The 23,383-nt window shown below is 35.0% G+C and overlaps 1 protein-coding gene across 2 annotated transcripts in view; it reads right to left on the bottom strand.

The window, feature by feature from the left end:
• The window catches only part of HCN1 (hyperpolarization activated cyclic nucleotide gated potassium channel 1), a 452,074-nt gene that overhangs the window by 117,547 nt on the left and 311,144 nt on the right, over positions 1–23,383 (bottom strand). For both annotated transcript variants that reach the window (XM_053590960.1, XM_053590970.1), the window contains exon 4: positions 15,096–15,314. In XM_053590960.1, coding sequence (XP_053446935.1) covers positions 15,096–15,314 — 219 coding nt within the window. The remainder of the gene's footprint in view (positions 1–15,095; positions 15,315–23,383) is intronic.

Here is a 23,383-nt window from a genome sequence, read left to right as displayed (position 1 = left end):
GGATACTGGTGTTGGTTGCATACCAAAAAGAAAAAAAAAAAAAAAGTCACAAGGGAGGTAGATTTGTGGAAATATATTCAATATATATTAAGTGGAAAAAGAAAACAAAGAACTTGAAGAACAAATTTGAAGAGCTTGATTTTGTTTGTCTTAGTCTATTTTGCCACTATAACAAAATAGCAATAGCTTAGATTAGTAAAGAACATAATTGTATTTTTCACAGTTCTGAAGGCTGGGCGGTCCCAGATCAAAGTGCCGCAGCTTCAGTGTCTGGTGAAGTCTTCTCTCTGTTTCCGAGATGGGGGCCTGTTCTGCTTTGTCTTCACAAAGCAAAAGTGATGGAAGAACAAAAAGAACAACTCCCTGAAGCCCATTTAAAATTTTATTTATTTATTTATTTATTTTTGAGACAGAGTCTCAGTTTTTTGCTCAAACTCTTGGGTTTAAGTGATCTCTGGCCTCAGCCTCCCAAGTAGCTGGGACTACAGGCCACAATGCCAGGCTATTTTTTACACAGAAGGTTCTTGCTCACTTGGTCTTGAACTCATGAGCTCAAGCACTCCACCTGTCTCAGCCCCCCAGAATGTTGGAATTAAAGGTGAGAGCCAACACGCCAGCCATGAAGGCTCTTTTTATTTTCTTATTTATTTATGTATTTATTTATTTTTATTGTTTTTGTATTGTTTTGGATTCATTGAAGGTACAAAGAATTAGCTTACACTGATTGCATTTGTTAGGTAAAGTCTCTCTTATGACTGTGTCCCACCGCCAAGAGGTGTACTATACACCATGACCCCCCAACCATGCCCCACCTCCCCTCTGCTCAATCCCAGCACTCTGGGAGCCTGAGCAGGAGTTTGAGACCAGCCTGAGCAAGAGACCCCATCTCTATAAAACAGCTGGGCATTGCAGCGGGCCTCCGTAGTCCCAGCTACTTGGGAAGCTGAGGCAACAGGATCACTTGAGCCCAAGAGTTTGAGGTTGCTGTGAGCTGTGAAGCCTATTTTTAAAGTATGTTTATTAGTCTCAATTAGAAGGGCTGACCTACATGATTTAGTCACTTCTAAAAGGTGCCAGCTGTTACTATCACTACCATGCGGATTAAGTTTCAACATGAAGTTTAGATGGATACACACATTCAAAGCATAACACCATTATTCTCTGTATATTTTATGGATCAAGTGTATGCTGAGAAGACATTCTGGGAGAAATTAAGTAATATCAAAAATTTGATTATGAGAACATTAATTCTCAAGATTGTCTATTCTAGCTATTTAAATGTGTTTATGTAACAAACACGTACATTTTTTCAACATAAAAATGGTTGAAATCATAGTTGGTATTATTTATATTTTATTGCAAAAAATAAAAAAAACTAAAAAGCCTAAGATTTCATGACCCTGACACCTAAGAAGATGTCAACTAATTCTTTGTACATTTTGTGATTTTGTTAGAATTGTACCTCCTGTTGCATACTATAGATGTAGTAATATTCTATCGTGGTGACAAAGGACTAAAAGGAAATCTTTTTATTACTTACAAGACAGGAAACTTCCTGGGACAAAGAGATGAAGACATCCTGTTGCTTGCTCTAAGTGAGGTTAATTCCCTTACTCTATGTAAAACTAGAAAATATTAAATGTTATTTCCATTTCTTGAGAAAATGGTACAGGCAAGATAAGTGTGCTGTGAGCACAGTAATTATTAGCAGTTATCTTCAGCTACATGAATCATACAGAGTTTTCCATTAAAGGAAAGAGTTCTTATGATATTGCAAAGCTCTTTTTAAGGAATGAAGCTAGATTTTTTTATACAGTTTCTCAAAATTAATTTATGTAAGAATCTCTATAATGATTATAGGATTAGAAGATATAGAAATGAAGAACATAGCTTGTTAGCAGGTACATTAATGAGGTATATGCCTTGTAAACCCTGATACCTTTGAAGATAATTTAACATTGCCCTGAAAAATCTCTGCAAAATTCTCAGAACTAGTGGAAACTTACTCTATAAGACAAGAAAACAACTTCAGATAAGTTGCTACCCCACACATGAGTTATAGGATACCCCTTCTGTCATTATGGACACATCAAGATCCAGCAATTTTTTTACTTTCTACTACATCCTCTGTGTATATATGAATTATGTACTATAAGAGATAGTCATCAGAAATGTGAGATAGAGCTAAAGGTGAAAGCCTCTCTTAAAGCCCTCATCACCTGAAGCTGGTCTCTTCCTCGCAAGGGTCCCTGCCCACATGGCATTCCTTCTTCCCCTGCTCTTTGCACTGTCAGCTCCATCTCATCCTTCAGGGCTAGCTTCAGTGTCCCCTTGCTAAAGAGGCCTTTCCAAGATTCATCATCTAGGCCAGATGTGGTGGCTCACACCTGTAACCCTAGCACTCTGGGAGGCCAAGGTCATAGATTGCCCTGAGCTCAGGAGTTCAAGACCAGCCTGAGCCAGAGTGAGACCTTGTCTCTACAAACAAACAAACCAAAAAAAAAAAAAAAAAAAAGCAGGGTGTTGTGGCGGGCGCCTGTAATCCCAGCTACTTGGGAGGCTGAGGCAAGAGAATGAATCACTTGAGTCTAAGAGCCAAGAGTTGCTGTGAGCTATGATGTCACAGCACTCTACCCAGGGTGACCAAGTGAAACTCCATCTCAAAAATAAATAAATAAATAAATAAATAAATAAAATTTAAAAAATTCTCATCTATCCATATCCTTTAACATCTATTTCTTCATTCCAGCAAGTCTTGTTACATCTCTTTGCTATACATACATCAGACCCGGTTATTCCTCTCTAGCCTTGACATAATATCTTTCTGTGGTCTTTTATCTGATTCTGCTGCTTCCATTTCTGTCCTAGGTTGTTCCTATGCCCTATCCCATAGCCGTATATTGAATGTATTTCCATATTTGTCCTTGGAAATATACCTCACTTCTGCTTTTTTTCTTTTCTTTTTCTTTGTATGCAACTATCACCACTATCCATTTTCAGAACTTTTTCATCACCTGAACTCCCTAACATTCCTGTGTTTTTTTAATGTTTCTGTATCAAGTACTAGTTGGATAAATTAGCAGATAGATCAGTGAAGAATGGATGTAAGACTGTTCTCTATAGAGTTTAAAGAAATAAAGGAAATCATATCATTTCCCTGCTTAGATCTTTACCATGGCTTGACATTGAAATTAAAATTTCTCATCATGTACGAGAAGTTCTCCTGGATTTACCTGTCCTCCCTCTGTGAGCTTGAAGCCTCCTGTCTAACCCTTGACCCCATCACTCCCTTGGACCCTACCTCACTGACTTTGAACCATCTCAGCGGCTGTGCACTTCCTCTCTTTCCTTACAGAAAAACATCTTTCTCCAGATGCTCTGCATTCTGTTCTCAGGAAAAATGTCACTTCACAAGCTAACCCTCCTCGTAATTTTTCCCCTGTGACTTCTTCCACCAAGTTACTTTCTCTACCATTACTTTGTTTTATTTTCTTTTGAACATTTACCACCATGTGAAAGCATCTTACTTTTTTTATGTTTCCTATCTGTCTGCACTGTAGGGTCCAAAAGGAGATGCATCACGTTCATTGTGGTCCCTTCACCTAAAAAAACGCCTGCCAAATAGAAGGCTGTGCATATATCTGATGAGTGAATTAATTAATATATGAATTAACTGGATAGCTCTCATTATCCTCCATATAAGCTCCTCATATCTTTTCATCACAATATACAGGATTTATATACACACAGATATATCTTTTTGATGCTTTGCTTTCCTTTAATTTTGATTGATTTATTAATTTATAATTAACCTGTATTCTACCTGAAGATGGTGGTCATACCTGTATTGTCCACATTTTATCTTTCTCAAATACTTCAGTGTCTGAAATTTTATAAGGCCTCATTAATATTTGATGAATTAATCAATGCAATAAGCTACTCAAATAAGAAAAATCAACTGTACACATTAGAAGTGTTTCTCCCTTTCTGAATGTTATTTCAGATGAAAGAAGGATAGAATTATGGAATGATAAATATACCCAATAAATGGTACACCCAGCCACTTAAACAATTGTTATAACAAAACAGAGAACTTTATCGCAATGTTAGGAAAGGAAAATCAGGGAAAACATAACTACCACATAATAACCATTCCATCCGTGTACGAATTTTGCTTACTAGATCACTTAGTTTGTAATGTTTTATCAGGTAGAAATAGTAACTTGCTGTTGGAGATTAGGAAAATGAATTTCAAAGGGAGTATAAGACTTTTTGTCATGCAGTTATGGAGAAGAGCTGGGATTCAAACTTCATTCAGTATGATACAGAAGACTGCACTTTCCATTTTAACACCTAATTCAAGTGAACAGTTACATAAAAGACATTTTTAAAAAGTGCAGCTTCCATATTCTCAAATATTGCAGTAATTTTTTTATAGATTGCTATGCCATAATAGCTTTAATACATTTTATTGCTATAATTTCTTCCTTTAAATTATTGTGACTTTTAGCATTACTACTCCTGAAACAATTATAATTTTAAAGCATGAGTACATAATTTCAAAATATATAACTATATTTAAGTTCCATGGGGAAATTATTAACTTTCAACCATCTAAAATAATGGGTTGTTTCCAGATAATATCAAAAAGGCTAAATTTTGCTAGCAATATTTTAACAGCAAAATTAAAAGATTCTCTTGTTTTCTTTGTAAATGAAGATAATATTTCTGTACTTTTCTGCTCCAGAAAAAAGAAAATTGAATTTACACATCTTCTGAGAAACTGGTAAGAAGTTGCTAGTAAAACCCAGAGAGTTTAGTGCATTTATTCATATTCTAAAACAATGAAATGCTCTGCATCGTGCAAAAAAAAATTGCACAATGCATGTACACAACAAACTATCTACTAAATAAGAAAAACAATTCTTTTAATAATTTGCTGGGGGGATTTTAATAATGTTTCCTTTCAGACTTTCATAGTATTAGGTATTTAGTAAAGCTGTTTACAATGTCAAGGACATTTTATTTCAAGGAAAAAAAGTTTTGTGTACAATTTGATGGATGAATGTAACAAGATACTAATACTGCTCCAATATCTAAATGATATTTATAGTACATTAGACATACTCAAAGAAAAACTTTTGAGCAATATTAAATTTGTGATGTATTATTTTAAGTCAATACAACTTATGAAAATTGATCCTCTAACATGTAAATTTACTACTTACATAGTCACAATTACATAAATACCTCTGTAAAACATAACTTTTTAGGCCTGATGTTATTTATATTTGGATACACTGCTTGCTTAATGCTCTAGTTTACTAAACACAGGTGATCAACCTAGTAATTTAATTATTCTATTCATCAAATGTTTACTCTTTCTCAAGTAAAATTGTTTATACAGATGGCACAATATTAGAATAACAGTTCTAACTCACAGAGAGGTCTTATTTGGATGTTATAATCTATATTTGGAAATTCAATGAATATTTCAAAGGCTGATCTACCAAGTACTTCCAAAAATTTTAAATTCATTTGTTTACTATGCATTTCTCAAATGCACTTACTATGCACATTGGTTTTGAATTTTGTCTTGTATCTTTGCACTGTACTAGTTAGTATAAATGTGGAATATAATTGAATCTCCACTCTACTAGTTAGATAAATGTGGAATATACTTAAATCCTTTTGGATCTCAGGTATTTTAAATCTCTAAAATGAATCAATTGAGAATAAAGTCATAATAAGGACCTTAAATAGAGACAGCTTCTGGGCGGCACCTGTGGCTCAATGGAGTAGGGTGGTGGCCCCAAATGCCGGAGGTGGTGGGTTCAAACCCAGCCCTGGCCAAAAACTGCTAAAAAAAAAAAAAAAAAGAAAACTTCCTTCTTGTCAGAGGAGAAGGCATTAATAAAAAAGCAACAACAAAAAAGAAAAACTAGGCCCTGTATAAACTAAGAAAACATTTTTGTTAATGTTTTCTATATAGGATTAATTATCTGGATAATAATTTAGCATTTAAAATTCAGATATGCTCTAATATTGGTGAGTCCCACATACATTCATACTCAGAAAAATAACACTATTTTTTTGTTCTGATTATTTAACATTGTGTGAATTTAGCTTCCAGTTAATAACTACAACTGATACGAAATGGGATGCTATCTTACAGTGTTATAATCAATGTGATTACCTAATATTTCTTATGCTGGATTTTCTGCTTTGTTAATAGAAGAGATTACTGCTATACCTGCATAAAAAGTATCAGTTCTTGAATTTTTAGAAGCTGGTCATCTGATTTTTTTTATAAAAAGAGAATTTATTTGTAAATTTACGTTTTTAATATTTACACGTGTTAAAATTAAAATCTTACCTAGATATACACAAGTTAGCGGTGGACCACTGTCTAATGTCAAAGGAGACTGGGCCATTTTTTTGCTTTCCTTTAATCTATTACACGTATACATACTATCGACTGACATTTATGTAAAGAAAAGCAAATCTAATTTCACCACTCTTCCATTTCGGATTGTTACTAGTTGCTACTTGACCCTCATTGCCTTTAGGCTGAAATACGACATTATTTTAGCTTGGCCTACAGGCTCCCACCTGACCTAATCATGGTCAGTCTCTCCTGCCGTTTCTAGAGCGAGTTCACCTTTCTCTCTGTTCTAGTTCTTGAATCATGGCGAGCTTCCACCGACCTTGGTGTTTTTCTCCATGCAGGTCACTTCAATACCTTCCTTCTGCTCTTCCTTTAGGTCTCTCATTAAATATGTTTTTCCTCTCCCTCTGCTCCACCCCACTGCATCTCGTATAAATCAAGTCAAAATCTTAAAATCTCTTTTTATGCCTTTACATTTCCCTTCGGAGCATTTAAAGTCTTTTATAATAATGAATTCTCTCCATGAATGTGCTACTGAGGGTCATGGCCTCTTTACTCCACCTGCTATACGTAAGAAGCTTGATGAGGGAACCTCCTGTGTCTCTTTGCTCACCGCATGTCCAGCATCTGGTACCAGTCCTAACACATAGTAAGCCCCAAATAAATATGGATAGAATGGATAAAAAGTTGTATAAAAAAAATGGATTAGTTGAAACTTAACTCATGTGACATCTTATTGCTGAAGACTATTTAAATCCTACTTCCTTATAAAAGAATATTATTTCCTGAAGTTTATTTCACAGAATTGTCCCTACTTACTTAAAAGGGGGAAGTTTCTGTTTAATATGTTTGCATTAATGTTTTTATCAGGAAATGTTTATAAAATGATCTGTGTGACTATGGAACCTTATAATCTAGTTAGGAGTACAGCATAATCATCCATTGGCGTCATTTATTTTCCTAAAAGACAGTTCTGACTGTGACATTCCATTGCAAAACATTTTTAAGAACATAATTTTCCTAATGTACAAACTCATCACTCCAGCATTCAAAACTATTCTTAGGTGAATCATAACCAGGCTTATTTTATCCTTTCCCCTGCAAGGTAGGTTTTGCTCCATTCAAATTAGGCAATTTAATATTCCCCACACATTTTCATCTCTGGGCCTTTGCACGCTTTGTTCCTGTCTCTTAGGAATTTTCTCAAAATTAGGGCTCTTTTCTGGGACATGTCTTCCATGATGATTATCTCTGCCTGATGATTTCCTCTGCATTCTTCAAGGCCCATTTCCAATAGATCCCAGTGTCTGGCTAAACAATTGTAAGTTACATGCAGTGTGAGTCCTGTGTACTGTGGTTTTTATCAGATTACTGACTCCTAGCCACCATCTTCTTTTTTGTGAAAGTGCTTAATAGAGTGTTTATATCTTACGATAAAAAAGGAACAGAAATACAACAAAAGCAAAGACTTGAAAGAGAACGTCATGGAGTAAATTCAAATGAAGATTCAAACAATTCACTTTGCCCAGTCCTAAAACTGTGGACCCTACACTATATATGTGGGGCACTTCAGCATGTAATGTAGAATATTGGTAGAGAAGTTACCACGAAGGACAAAGGGATGCCATATCTGCCTATTTGGAGTATGATACTCCAAAATACAACAGTTGAAAAATCAGTGGTATAAGTGATTTACATTTGGCAAAATTCTATTTTACCTTTAGTTGAATTAACATCCTCAAACTTACTCCCTTTACTTATGCTAATCTTTGTAACAGCACTTAGTTATTGTAAAAATTATTTTCCCATATGAGAATGGAAATTATCATTGTTTTACCAAGAATCTGATTTGTTAGTAGATCAAAAGGCTGCATTAAACCAACTCAAAGGTTATTGCGCTTCTATTTTCTTGCAAAAGAATCTCAAAGATTCCTAGTCTTGTGATCTCTTCAGCTAGAGAAAATTTGGCAGTAATACCAATTTAACATACCAGAGTATCTTAAATTCAGTTCCCAGGAAGCAACAGTACATGGTCCAGCCCCATATATAATTTTCTGACTAAGGAACCATGTGGGAGTTGTACTCATGGCATTCTCATTTGTAAAGGAACAAATAAAATGTATAAATTTTACAGGAAATGAAGTGAAACATTATGTTGAAAGCACATGGATTTCAGAGCTGCCCCATCTCCTCAGAATGATCCAAATGACAATTAGGATAACAAAACCATTTTTTCATTTAAGTACTCCACTGATATGATTTTTCAAGGTCAAAACCATAATTTCAAAGCCCCTCTTCTCTTCTGAAGACAAATATTACTGTGTGGTATAAAATTGGTAAACCAAATTAACAATTTAGCTGGTTAAGTTTCTAGGTGTAGTGAAGGTGAGCTGTAAGACAGAAAGTAACTGTTTGTTTTTTTTTCCTTTTTAAACAAAATAGAAGCACTTTTTATAAATGAATGATCATAAGTATGATTCTAAACTTTTATTCTATGCTATTAAATAGCCCATCCTATACCTGTCTTGGACTTCTGCAGTCAACTTTCTGGTTTTAGGAAGCTATTCAGTGTCTAATGATATTTGGAATTGAAAATTTGCTTACATAATTAAAAGGATTTTTTAGGCATATTCGCATTCCACATTTAAAATATTTGATGTACATTAAGTATACCAACATCAGTTGAAAATCTCTCATTCTAAATTTATAATGTGTATTAGGATAAAATTATGCTCATTGCAGAGGGAAAAATGCAGACAGAAAACATTATAATTAGAATTCTTTGACAGGAAAGAGAGAGTGATAGCCTAGAAATAATAGTACACTCCCAGGAATGTGCAAATGTATGAGCTAAGATGAAATAATATGAGTTAACAAGGTGATTTAAGAATAGGGAGAAGGGGGAAAGGGAGGGGAGGGAGGGGGGAGGTAGGTGGAGGGAGGGGGATTAATGGGATTACACCTGCGGTGCATCTTACAAGAGTATATGTGAATCTTAGTAAATGTGGAATGTAAAGGTCTTAGCAAAATAACTAAGAAAATGCCACGAAAGCTACGTTAACTAGTGTGATGAAAATGTGTCAAACGGTCTATGAACCAAGTGTATGGTGCCCCATGATCATACTAATGTACACAGCTATGATTTAATAAAATAAATAAATAAATAAATAAAGCAATTTCATTCATGAAGTCTAGGTAAATTACAGGAATAGCTAGAAAAGAAAGTGATTACAATTTTGATTAAAAAAGAAAGGAATGGTCACTGTGGAGAACCTTTCTAGATTGGTATTTCATGAGATTTATTCTTTTGAACATTAATAATTTAAAATACTTGGAGGTTTGGCATGGAGGGTAGAACACACATTGACTCCAAATACACTTCAATAACATTTTTTCTGTCAACTTTTCTAAATGTATTTGACCAGCCCACAGTTTTTAAAGATGCATAATATTTATTGACATTACCCGTAGAAGAAATTTTGAGAGAACATGAGATAAAGAAGGGTCTACAAGGATGCTGGATGGGGACTGGCCTGCCTCAAGTTCACAGAGCTGCTGACCCAAGAGATAACAGAATACTATTAGTTTATGAGGCTGTCGTCTATGCTGGCTTACAACTGTAAATGGTGATTCAAGGATCACAATTCTTGGAGGCCTCAATCTCATTAGAGAGTGAGGGAAGAGGGTGAATTTTCCCTCTTATATAGATATCAGAGGGTAGAGTGTAAACTTTCTTAATGAGATTAATGAATAGATTCCTTCTAAGGGAGCAGTTGCTCTGCTGTGAGTTCCTTCCCAGTGCCTGTTTGGGTAGGAGTGTGTGTAACCTTTCACATTAGACCTGTGAAGAACACCTCAAGATATCTACTCACAAATCTTTGAAATAAGACCACATACTTGAGATACCTGGGTTTTAGCACATAAATAGTCTGTGGACGTTTGGGGGTTGATTCTTCTCAAAGAGGGCAAGTTGTAGCCTGATTGTTTTGGTGGAGGAGGCAGGGGAGCTCTGAGTAAAGGTCCAAGAGAAAGATACATGTGTGCTTCTCTTTCGACCACCCAGGACAGCAGCTGTGCCTCTGTGTCCTGTCCAAAAGTGCCTCCTGGTGGACCAAGGAACCCTCAGCAGGAAAGAACTGCCAGATTCTTAAGGCCTCACTTAGGAAAGTGAAGGAAGATTCAACAGGATTCATCTAAAGAGCTCAAAGGATCTCACAAGGGAAGCGTCAGCTTTAATCACCTACAGACCCACTTATGGACACCAGCTTAGCAAGTCTACTGGGTACGTTAAAAGTACCTCTTCCCTTCTCTTTACCTTCTATTTCTGTCTTCTACCTGACGAGAAGACAAACAGCAGCTCCTAGTAAGCTGCTTATGGAAAAAGGAAGAGATGTTAATAGATCAAGTCCACCTGTGTTACTCCTATGTGGACTTAAGAAAGCATTTAATTTGCCAAGAAAAGATGAATCTTACTAGACAAAATTTTAAAGGTTGGAGATAAAATACAGTAGTTGGTGGTTATCTCCAAAGTTGAGCTTCCTAGGTGTAGCAGTTACAGAAATTGCTATGTAGCTTCCTGGTAATCTAGAACAAGGTATCGGAAGAGTTACATTTTAAAAACCACCCTTTTCATACCATAAAGTCTCTCTATCTGAGAGAAGGGGGCAATTTAGCTGTTTGAAATGTAATAGAATACAAAATATCAAATCAGTATCTTAAATTGCGATTCAAATAAAGTTTAATGTGCAATGTGACATAAAACTCATCACACGTTTTGGTGGAGATAAAATAATAAAAATGACAATGACAATGATGATGAGGATAATGATGAAAATGCTATAGCCCTGTCAGATTATTAGCCTAGGTATATCACACGATTAAGGATCAAATAATCAGAGAACTTTACATTCCTGCTGAGGATGAAAGAACTTCACGATTGGAAGATAAAGATTGAACATATATTCCCTAGAAAGGAAGGATGAAATGACTCTGAGATTCAAAATAAAACAATGAGTTAGATGATTTGGAACAGAATAGATTTGGTCAGTATATTTACTTGAGTATGACGAGTGACAGAGAGAAGTGAGAAGGGCATATGTCTACGAGTGAATTCTGAAGCCAGATTAGGTGGTTCAGGACAAGCACTCCAACTGGCTACTATAAAAGCTACAGTTAAAGCCTTCTTTCTTTACATAAAAAATGTATGTTGTTACTGGGTACGTGGAAGTGAAAATAATATTAAATTTAAAGGCATCAGTGGTAGATGGTTCCAATACGCCTACAAAATGACAAATATTAACCCTAGGAATAATTATTACATGGTTCCTCAGAAAGGGAAACATAGAATTATTATCTGACTTGGTAATTCTACTCCTAGGTATATACTCAAAAGAACTGAAAACAAGTGCTCAAAGACATGTACACAAATGTTAATAGTTGTACTAATACAATAGTCAAAGGTGGAGACAACTCAAATGTCTGTCAACTGATGAATGAATCAACACAATATGTTTTATCCATACAATGAGATGGGAATAAACAGAATGGTTGTAGACATACAGTATGATAAGAATCAACTATAAAAAGGAAGGAATCACTGATACAGGGCACAATATGGATGAACTTTAAAAACATGAAAAATGTCACGTATTAACTGATCGCATTTACACAAATGTCCAGAACAGGGACATCCAATAGATACAGAGCAGATGAGTGTTTGCATGAAAGCTGGGAGAGGAGGAATTGGGGAGTACTGATAAATGGATTCATTTTGGGGTGATGAAAATGCTTGGGAGCAGACAGAGGTGCTGGTTACATAACATTGTGAATGGAGTAAATGATATTGAACTCTCTGCTTTAAAACAATTAATGGAGACTTTTAGATTCTGAGAATTTTACCTAAATACAAGGATAAATATGCAAAATAAAATCCCCCAAATGGCCAAATCACAAAAGTAGCTTCAAATCAATCATAACACTATGCAGAGCAATCCTATAAGATAAATTGAAAATTAAACATACATTGTTGATAGAAATGAAATTTAAAAAGCAATGTAATGTCTTTAAGACATGTCCTAAAATGGGGCAGCACCTGTGGCTCAGTGAGTAGGGAGCCAACCCCATATACTGAGGGTGGCGGGTTCAAACCCAGGCCCAGCCAAACTGCAACAAAAAAAATAGCCAGGTATTGTGGCGAGTGCCTGTAGTCCCAGCTACTCTGGAGGCTGAGGCAAGACAATCATCTAAGCCCAAGAACTGGAGGTTGCTGTGAGCTGTGATGCCATAGCACTCTACAAAGGGCAACAAAGTGAGACTCTGTCTCTTATTAAAAAAACAAAAAAACAAAAAAGACATGTCCTAAATACAGTGACTTGAAAATGGGTACAATATTCTTGACAGAACTTAGTTTGGGGATTTAAAAAAGTATGTATTCTGGCTCAGCGCCCATAGCACAGTGGTTACAGTGTCAGCCACATACACCAAGGGTGGAAAGTTCAAACCTGGCCAGGGCCAGCTAAACAACAATGGCAACTGCAACCAAAAATAGCTGGGTGTTGTGGCAGGCGCCTGTAGTCCCAGCTACTCGGGAGGCTGAGGCAAGAGAATTGCTTAAGCCCAAGAGTTGTAGGTTGCTGTGAGTTGTGATGTCACAGCACTCTACCAAGGGCAACAGCTTGAGACTATGTCTCAAAAAAAAAAAAAAAAAGTATGTCTTCTTTTAACAGGCTGTTCCTGATAAAATTATTCAAGTGTGGGAAAATAACAAAGGATCATCCCTGTGTTCTTTTCTTCTATCCTTCACTTGTAAGATCAAGAATTCAGTGACCTGAATTATGTCAACATTATAACATCTTCACGTATAAATGCCTCTGATTGCATAGTTGAATGAATTGGGTTCCCAAGTTAAACCTGGCTTACCTAACAAGTCAAAAACACAAAAGTTGTGAATTTATTTAATATGCGATACATTGCAATCAATGCTATCCCTGGAAATTGAATATCTGTTTGTTTCTTAAAGTTACAAAATGTAGCATTGTTGCAGTTAAAAAGGAGATGTGAAAGGAATGTTTCTTACTAAAAGCAACGTGAACTGACAGGGAAAAAGCCACATGTAAGAGAAACATCAGATATATCATAATGTAGGTTAAGTCCTCATAAAATTAGCCCACCTTCCTTTGAGAATATAATTTCCAGTTAAACTCACTGTCAAAGTCTCTACTCCCTCACTATGCTTTGTTCTTTCCAATTTAACTGAAAGCTTTATTTTAAAATGAACCTCAAAGAAATTTTGGTGGCTTATCTTTTCATTATTTTAGTTAAAAAATGCCAACTTGTGTACTGTAATAGTTGGTGGCAGTGTAATTATATTCCAGGGAAATAAAGTACGGAGGTTCCCTTTCCCCTATTATGCAATTATAGTGTTGAAAAATTCTGTAAATAAAGCAACAGCTGAAATAATATTTAGCTGTTTGAAAATAATTATCAGTCTAAGCCATTATCACTCAGCAGAAGTGTTCTCGAGCCATATTAACTGTTACTTTTTTTTAAAATGATCTCTTCACTTTTAATTTCTTAAAAAGCATGTTCACAGCACACTCTAAGAATGCCACACAGCAATGGTTTGCTGCTGTTTGTCAGACAAATCAAAAAAGTTTTAAATGGTTAATGGTTTTAAAAATTAGGGTTCTCTGAAACTTCTGTAAAGCCAATAATCACCAGTCATTTAAATCTTTATTTCAGAGTAGTAAACATTTCAAAAATGAAGTATCTACCCAAAATCATACTTCTCTGAAATGTAATTAAAAGCTATACAACAAAAACAAAATAACTATTCTTCTGGAAAGAAAATATTTGGCATTTTAAAATAATGTTAAAAGAGAAAGTTTCTAATGGAAAAAGTATGATCAACACAGTCCTCATGTTATACATTTCCCTTCAGTTATGAAAATTTTTTACTTATCTGTCAGAAAGTTACAGATAAGTAAGAATGATGTTTGGTTAAGAGTGATAGTAATGTCGAGTTAGCCTGTATTTGCTCCAAACCAAAGTAATTCAGGCAATGGGTAAAAAATTTCCAAAGAATAAATGATCACATATACTTTTTCCTTTCTCTTTTTGAGAAACGTTTAGAACAGCGGAAATTTTAATTAGCACACTTAGCATAAGAATACACAATAGCAGCTGTTAATATGCAGTTTTAAGAAAGAGGGGTGTGGTAACTTATCTAGATATAAGGGTAACATATGTTCAGCTAAACATATTGATTGCAATATAAATTATGATTATAGCATGAAGAGAGGCATATATAGGGACATTTGCTACCTGTCCCCACATAATCAGCTACAAGTTTCCTAACATAAACTAGAGATGTGTTTATATTAACTATTGGAATACGATAGAAAATGAACCATGATGTCACCTGATAGCAACTTTAAGTATTTGAATCCATATAAGTGTTTTTACTAGGGGTGCAAAGTCACATTTATTTTCTTAAATTTATTATTCAAGAGAAAAATCAAAAACAAATAAAAGCTAGGAAGATCATCTTTAAGAATACTCAAAATATCAAAGCAGACTGTGCGTTTTTGTTTCAAACATTTTATGTCATCGTATTTATTGATAGAGGAAGATAGCTTAGTTTGTTTGAACACAATTAATGCAGTTTACTAACTAACTGGTAGAAGATGCTGGAGATAAAAGAAATTACCTTCTCTTGATATTGCCTCCTTGAAGAATCCAAAGACTGGATTAAAGCTGTGGCGTGGCCGACAAACATGGCGTAGCAGGTGGCCCCGACGATCATGCTCAGCATGGTAATCCAGAGGTCAGACATGCTGACGGGGGCCTGGGCTCCATACCCAATGCACAGCATGTGACTCATAGCTTTGAAGAGTGCGTAGGAATACTGCTTTCCCCAGGAATCATTCTGGAATATCAGAGAAAAAGATAATTAACTGAGCCATTAGAATAGCAGAATGAAAAGTGAATACAACCGATATCCAGATGCATTATGGAATAGAAGGCATGGGGAAAAATTCTTACAATGTAGCAATTATGAATGTACTTCTCATTCATTTCTAACAAAATGACAATATTTTCCAAATCTTGCTTACCACGATGAAATAGAAATAATCTACTGTTTATACATGCAACATCTAGTCAGTTTTAAGTTTGCTGTTCCAAAACTAAAACCCCGATGTACCAAGAATGAATGCTGATAAACTCATTTTAAAGTTTCTAGGAAATACGGTCAAACAGTAATATAGTTGCAGGCTAGGAAATACAACAGACAGGTAGGAGGCATATGGGCCAAAATATAAAAATTTTTATCAAAACCATAATGTTGCAATTTAAAAAATCTATATTGATATATTTATGTAGTCCTTAATCCTATTATTTTTCTTAAATGAAAAATTTAAGTAAACATGAAATGTAAATATAGGTTTGATAAATGGAAAGACTTCCCTGAAGCCCTCTCTCAAAACAATGTATATTTGAATTTAAATGTCAGGACTGAAGATAGATAAATCTGGTTGAGTTCTTATAAAATAGTAATAGGAGATGGTCAGAAACCCAACTTGGGTAACATTTTGAAAATTATAAAAGCTAACTTCTGAGATTTGTTCTTAGTTATAACATCTTATGTCATTTGAAAACTTTATTCCAACTTCAGTTCTAAAGAAAAGCTGCTCAATGTATTTTATCTGCATTTTCTTAAAATTTAAAAGTTTCCTTTGATAAAGTTATATCTAACTACTTTATTCAAAACTTATGTAATTTATGATAGCCAGTAGAAAATGAAAATGTAGGGCTGTTTGCTTAAAATGCAGGAAAAGGGAGCAGCGCCTGTGGCTCAAGGAGTAGGGTACTGGCCCCATATACTGGAGGTGGTGGGTTCAAACCTGGCCCTGACCAAAAACTGCAACATGAACAACAAAAAGTGCAGGAAATGGTACTATTAAAAATAATAAAATATAAAAATGATTCCTTTAAAATATTTTATTACTTGTAAAGTATAATGTTATAATAATGATAGGTGAGTATCAACAAGAACTTACAAATTGAAAAATTTAATATCTTGGTGTTATAATTATGCATATATGATAAATAATAGTATTGTGTTAATGTGACATCTCAACCATAAAATTTTTCTGGCTTTCTTTTCTACAAATTTATTTCTTAGATTATCCAAATTTATTTAATTAGAAACTTCATTTTCAATAACATAATGGAAAAAAGACATCAGTTGTTCTTGGCTAATGTAAGATCATCAATAATTTTGACAGTTTTTAATTTTGAGAAAGATCGTTCTGTTGATTCAGTTGTTACTGGAGCTAAAAAAAAAAACAAAACAAAACACTGGCCCCATTTAGTTTAAAGAATTAAGATTCTTAAAATGAAATTCATTGTTATTTACTTATAAAATCATGCTGTCATATTAAATTATCCATTAAAGTGTATATATAAAACATAAAAATAAAATCTAATTTTAATGCAAAAAATTACTTATACATTATAATATTTTCCTGTGCAGATAGAATGAACCTATGCACAGTATTTTATTTTGGTGAATGAATAAATTCATTCTCTACATTTTTTTTTTTACATCAAAATCCATAATTATGCTCAGGAATATATCTAAGTTTTCCAAAATTCTAAATGTTCCATGAACAAAAGATGGGGTACTCACTGAACAAAACAATATGTCCACAAAAATCCTGAATGTACATGTTATTAAAATGACACATTTAAATTCCTAATATGGAACTCCATAATATACTGGTTATACTAAAAATGAATTTATTATAATTATGGTATAAAATAAACAAAAGCCTTTATTCTTCAGATCCAATTCAAACAGAAATTAATCTTGATTAATTTTTTCCTGGCTTTAAACTTCTTGTACTGCCAGAGAACTTCTAAGTATTCACCTGTCATAGCTGCTTCAATACTACATGTGATTGTCGTCCTATTAGGTCTGGCAGAAGGTAAACAGGTGGCAAGGAAGTGGCTGATAGCAGCGAGCTGGAGCCAAAGAGTAGCTAGGAACCAAACTGTGGCTAGGAAGTGTTCCCTGGTGGGAACATGCACAGCAAGGAGTGCCCTCTGACATTTAACTGGCCCTGTGCGTATGTGTGTGGGATGGTCCATACCCGTCTAATTAGTATAGCAGAGGTGCAGCTTTTGTGAAGCATTCTGGGGAAGAAGCATGGGTAGAAAGGGAAACTTATATAAACAACCCATTCTGTAACCTCAACCAATCACTATAAATGTGGGAAATGATAACCAATCTGGCAGGAGTAAGATGGGACAAATTGTTGGGCACATAAAACTTATGTGACTTAAAATAAATATATATTATACATGCTTTGCTATTTTTAAAAATCATGGACAACTTTTGTATTTTTTCCCATATCTCCAAATCTTTTTCTCCACCTTTATTTACTTCTTTATAATCGGGCATGCGTCACTCTACTTTTCTCCATACTCATTTATTTACACTTCTACACACAAAGGTACACACATCCATGATTCTGGCTTTTCCCCCCATAAAAATAGATCATGTTATATATACTTTTTTTTTTTTTTTTTGTAGAGACAGAGTCTCACTTTATGGCCCTCGGTAGAGTGCCGTGGCCTCACACAGCTCACAGCAACCTCCAACTCCTGGGCTTAAGCGATTCTCTTGCCTCAGCCTCCCGAGCAGCTGGGACTACAGGCGCCCGCCACAACGCCCGGCTATTTTTTTGTTGCAGTTTGGCCGGGGCCGGGTTTGAACCCGTCACCCTCGGTATATGGGGCTGGCGCCTTACCGACTGAGCCACAGGCGCCGCCCATGTTATGTATACTTTTGTGTATTAGTTTTATCACAGAAAAATCCTTCAAATAATCTGGTGTTCTTCTAACAGTGTAATAGTCCATTATTGATTGTGCCATAGTTAAATTCACCCATTATTTTATTGTTTTACAGTGTTTGCCTCTATAACTATTCAGTGAAAAAAAAGCTTTGTTCATATATTATTTATTTTCATCAGATTCCTGGGAATGAGGTTGTTGGTTCAGAGAGCAATACTTTCATGTGATTTTAAAGATATACGACCAGACTGATTCAAAAGGCAGCAACTTTTCCAAAATAATGTGTGAAAATATAGTTTACCACCTTATAGAGTGAGAAATAATAATTCATTTTTGCTTTTACTAGCATTAGAAGGTAAAGATGCTCATATGTTTATTGACCAATTAGAATTTCTCATCTCTGATAAATTTTATTTTTTCTTTATTTTAATGTTTGAAGATTAGATAACAACCTTTAAATTACATATTATATAAACATCAATTCTTAATTTATCATTTGTCTATTGACTTTTTAATCACATCGTTTGTCATGCAAACATTTGATAAGTTTTTGTAGAAAATTAAATTGATAATGCCCTTGAGAGCTGCTAAATTTCCCATATTGATTAATATGTATATATATATGTACACACAGACCCTGTGTCAAGGATTGACTTTCAATAGAATGCAAGAAGGGAGATGCTCTGCTAAGTATTAAACCCGACTGGCCAAGATGCAGGTCATCTTAAATGGTTTAGCACCAAGTTCCCAAGGAATATCCTTTGCCTGATGGGTGGGGGGTGCACCTGCCTTTTCCATCACTCCCTATTTTCCACAATGAGGGGTTCATTCTAAAATGATTAATGAATCACCTATCCCCCATTTACATAAAAACACTTCCTTTATTACATATTGTTTCCATATACCTTATTTTTTGTTTCTGATCTCAACATTGTGTTTGTGTTTTATAGGAAGACTGATCAGGCAAAATCATGGAGTGATAATTCTTAATCATGGAGGATTTACTATCCAGGGGACACGTGGCAACATCTGGAGACCTTTTTGGTTGTCACAGAGAAGATACTATTAACATATAATGTGGAAAGGGCCAGGAATACTATTAAATGTTCTGCAATTCACAGGAACACTCTCCTCCCCTCCATCCCTGCTCCACAACAAAGTATTTTCTAGCACAACAGTGGTGAGGCTGAGAAATCTTAATGTGGAGGATAGATATAACAAGGACTAGACACGGAGCTCAGTGTAAATGCTATCACAAGGTTAAGCGAGGTGACATGAAAACCTAAATAGTGTAAGAGTACAAAGCAACAATACCAACAATAGTTTTGAGGAGATAATGTCTCCAGAATTTGGAATGTTAAATATTTATAAAATGGTCAAATAGGCAAGTAGAATAACTTAAGGGTTTATGAAGCATTCAGAAAGATTGATGAATTATAGGCTTTTCTTTATGGGGGATATTGATTAGGTGTAAGGATCATCTCTGTTATTCCATAAGACCACATTATTCACTTCAGATGCTGAGTTTTCTACATACGTTGTGTGTATACAGGTAAAAAAAAAAATCACAGTGAAATATGAGCATTTGGGTGGCAGCCACGTGATTCTGAGGCTGGAGCTGAAAGAATTCCAAGTAGAGGAATATTAATATTCGATAAGCTTGCCTCCATTCTCCTTGATCCCTTTCACCTCCTACTCCCTTTACTCCTACCAGCTATTACAATCCCAGCAACAACCGGAATAATGAGAAAAATTAGACAGTGATAAAATACACACACAGGGCGTCTTCATAAGCAGTATAATGCTAACACGTCACATAATATGGTTGGAAACTGTTCAAAGCACCAATTCTTCTTTCAAACTAGTTGAGTCACAAATACTATTCCTGTCATCACTTGACACATAATGGCATTGAAGCAGGCAACATGAGTGATTTGCCCAAGGTTAAAAGTTCGTCGGTGGAAGATTTAGTGTTTTGAATGTAGGTCGTCTAATTCTAGCATTCATGCTATTAAACTCCTACATTATACTGTTCTTGTTTTTAATACACTTATTGTATGTATAATTTCAAATGAAATATAAAGGTGAAAGACTAATTGATGAGCCTACATCTCATATTTAAGCCAATATTCAGTGGTAGTGAATTAATATAAGGTTAACAGGAGTCTTAAAGGGGGGAAAAAAGCTGTTATCTGAGGATTCCTGTCAATATAAGAATGTTTACAATCGCAGTCTGATTTATTTCATGTATAGCATAGTTACACTTTGTTCATTTTTCAAACACAGCTCTATTGCAGTTTAGTCTACACCAATAATAATAACATGAATGGGAGACTGTATACTTAAACTGCTATAACAGTAGTCCAGGTATTTTCACTTCACAGTCCGAATCCTACTGACAATACACAACACAAAAGGTCACCAGTGAGCTGTTGCTTTTTCAACTTCAATATATTCAGGGAGTACAACTGGTTTTTTGTGACAAAGGAGAATTTTATAGTGGTGAAGTCTGAAATTTTAGTGTACCTGTTACCAATAGAGTATATTGTGCCTAATAGATAATTTTTGATTGCTCAGTCCCCTACCACCCTCCTCCTACTGAATCCCCAATGTCCTTGATGACACTCTGTGTGACTACACATACTCATAACTTAACTCCTATTTTTTTTGCAGTTTTGGCCAGGGCTGGGTTTGAACCCGCCACCTCTTATATAGGGGGCTGGCGCCCTACTCTTTGAGCCACAGGCACCGCCCTTAACTCCTATTTCTAGGTGAGCACATGCAGTATTTGATTTTTGATTTTCTAATTACTTCACTTAAGATAATGGTTTCCTGTCCCATCCAAGCAGCTGCAAAAGACATTATTTCTTTTTTTTTTATAGCTTAGTAGTATAACACGGTATATATAATTTTCTTAATTTACTCAATAGTTGATTATGCTTGGGTTGGTTCAATATCTTTGCAATTGTGAATTATAGTGATATTTTTTTCTTTTATATAATTACTTCTTTTCCTTTGGGCATATACCCAATACTGGGATTATGGGATCAAAATAGTAGATCTACTATTGGTTCTTTGATAAATCACCATACTGTTTTCCATTTTACATTCTCACCATAAATTCCTCTTTTTCCACATTCATGCCAACTTTTTTTTTTTTTTTTTAACTTTTTAACAATGGGCATTCTAACAGGGGCAAAGTGGTATCTCATTGTGATTTTAATCTGAATTTCCCTGATTAGTGGTGTTGAGCATTTTCTCATAAGTTTTTTTGACATTTGTATATCTTCTTTTGAAATATGCCTGCTCATATATTTTGCCCATATTTCAATAGAGTTTTTTCTTTCTGATTTGTTTGATTTCCACATAGATTGTGGATACTAGTTCTTTATTGAGTATATGGTTTACAAATATTTTCTCCCATTCTGTAGGTTGTCTATTCACTCTGTTGACAATTTCTTTTGATGTTCAGAAGCTTTTTAGTTTAAGTAAATCCCATTTATTTATTTTTCTTTATTCTATTATTTTTATGATCTTATTCATAAATCCTTTGCCTGGGCCAATATTGAGAATAGATTTCCTTAGTGTTTTTTGTATAATTTTTGATGGTTTCAGGTCTTACATTTAAGCCTTTAATCCATCTTGAGTTCATTTTTGTGCATGATGAGAGATAGGGATTCAGTTTCATTCTTTTGCATGTGACTATCCAATTTTCTCAACACCATTTATTAAATAAGGAATCCATTCCATCATGTATGTTTTTATATTCTGTTTGAAGATCATTTGGTCCTAGATACTTGATTTTGTTTCCAAGATCTTTATTTTATACTGACTGGGTTCATTCAAAAGATTTGTCTTTAAGCTCTGAAATCATTTCTTCTGCTTAGTTTAGTCCATGTTTAAAACTTTGCACTGTGTTTTGTGTCTCTATAAATAAATTTGTGATTTCTAGAGGTTCTGTTTTTCTTTTATATAGATAGACATATATATGTATTATAAATATAATATATACAAAGATATATGTGTGTATCTGTTTATTGAATTCTCTATAAGTAAATTTGTGATTTCTAGAGGTTCTGTTTTTCTTTTATATAGATAGACATATATATGTATTATAAATATAATACATACAAACAGATATATGTGTATATCTGTTTAGTGAATTTTTTATACATATCCTGAATTATTTTTCAGTTTCTTTGAGCTCATTTTCCATTTTCTTTTAGATCTTCTTGAGGTTCTTTATAATCCATATTTTCAGTTCTTTATCTATTGCTTCAGTATTTCTGTTTTGGTTGGGGTCCATTGGATGATAGTTGATGTGATCCTCTGGAGTGGGTCTTTATAATCTGTTTTCATATTGTACTGATTCCTTTTCATCAGAGATTTCACTACCTGTTTTCAATTTTTCTTTTGTTTAGATGGAACTTTTTTTCCTCTTATGGGAGTGATGGTAGCATATGTTGACTAAGGACCTTTGCTTTACTTTTGCACATTTTCAGGTGACCACAGCTGTGAATAAACTTTTTGGTTATACATTAATAAATGTTAGTTAGTTGTAGGCAATAGTGGTGGTGTATTGTGTGTGGACAGGTTCCCTTCCTCTTGTTGAGAAGGGGAACTGGAGGTTCCTGCAACCTTCTCCCTTTCTCTAGGCCTATGCAAGTCTATGAATAATTCTGCGATGACGAGTTTATAGACCTGTAGGTGGAGCTTGAGGTTAAGAGTTGGCCAAGCCTTACATAGCAAATGATGAAATGGTCTGTGTAAGTTAACTTCCCTGCCAGTGGGAGGTACAGCTGCAATGGTGTTTGAGGGGCCTCTACCTGACTCCAGTCAATGAGAAGCACTCTGAAATCCTGGGCAATGGCCTGGACCCTGGAACTTTTGGGGGGCTCCTTCTTGTATTGTACCACCCCTGAGGCTGAATGGAGTGAGTAGGCAGAGTTGGGTTGAGAAAACCCACATCCAGGCTGCTCAAAGACAGATGCAAGCGTTATTCCAATGAATGTTGTGGGTGGGTTCCTGGGCAGCTGAGAGGTGGATGGAGTCACCTCCACCAGGCCAAAGAATGTTCTTGCTGGGGGCCAGGGTGGGACAGCCCACTGGGCAGGAGTCGAGTTTGCTCCACTCCAATCC

Source organism: Nycticebus coucang, chromosome 1 (genome assembly GCF_027406575.1).
Source record: "Nycticebus coucang isolate mNycCou1 chromosome 1, mNycCou1.pri, whole genome shotgun sequence".
NCBI lineage: Eukaryota > Metazoa > Chordata > Mammalia > Primates > Lorisidae > Nycticebus > Nycticebus coucang.
Note: the sequence above shows the minus strand (reverse complement) of the source record. Positions and strands in the feature narration are given on the sequence as shown.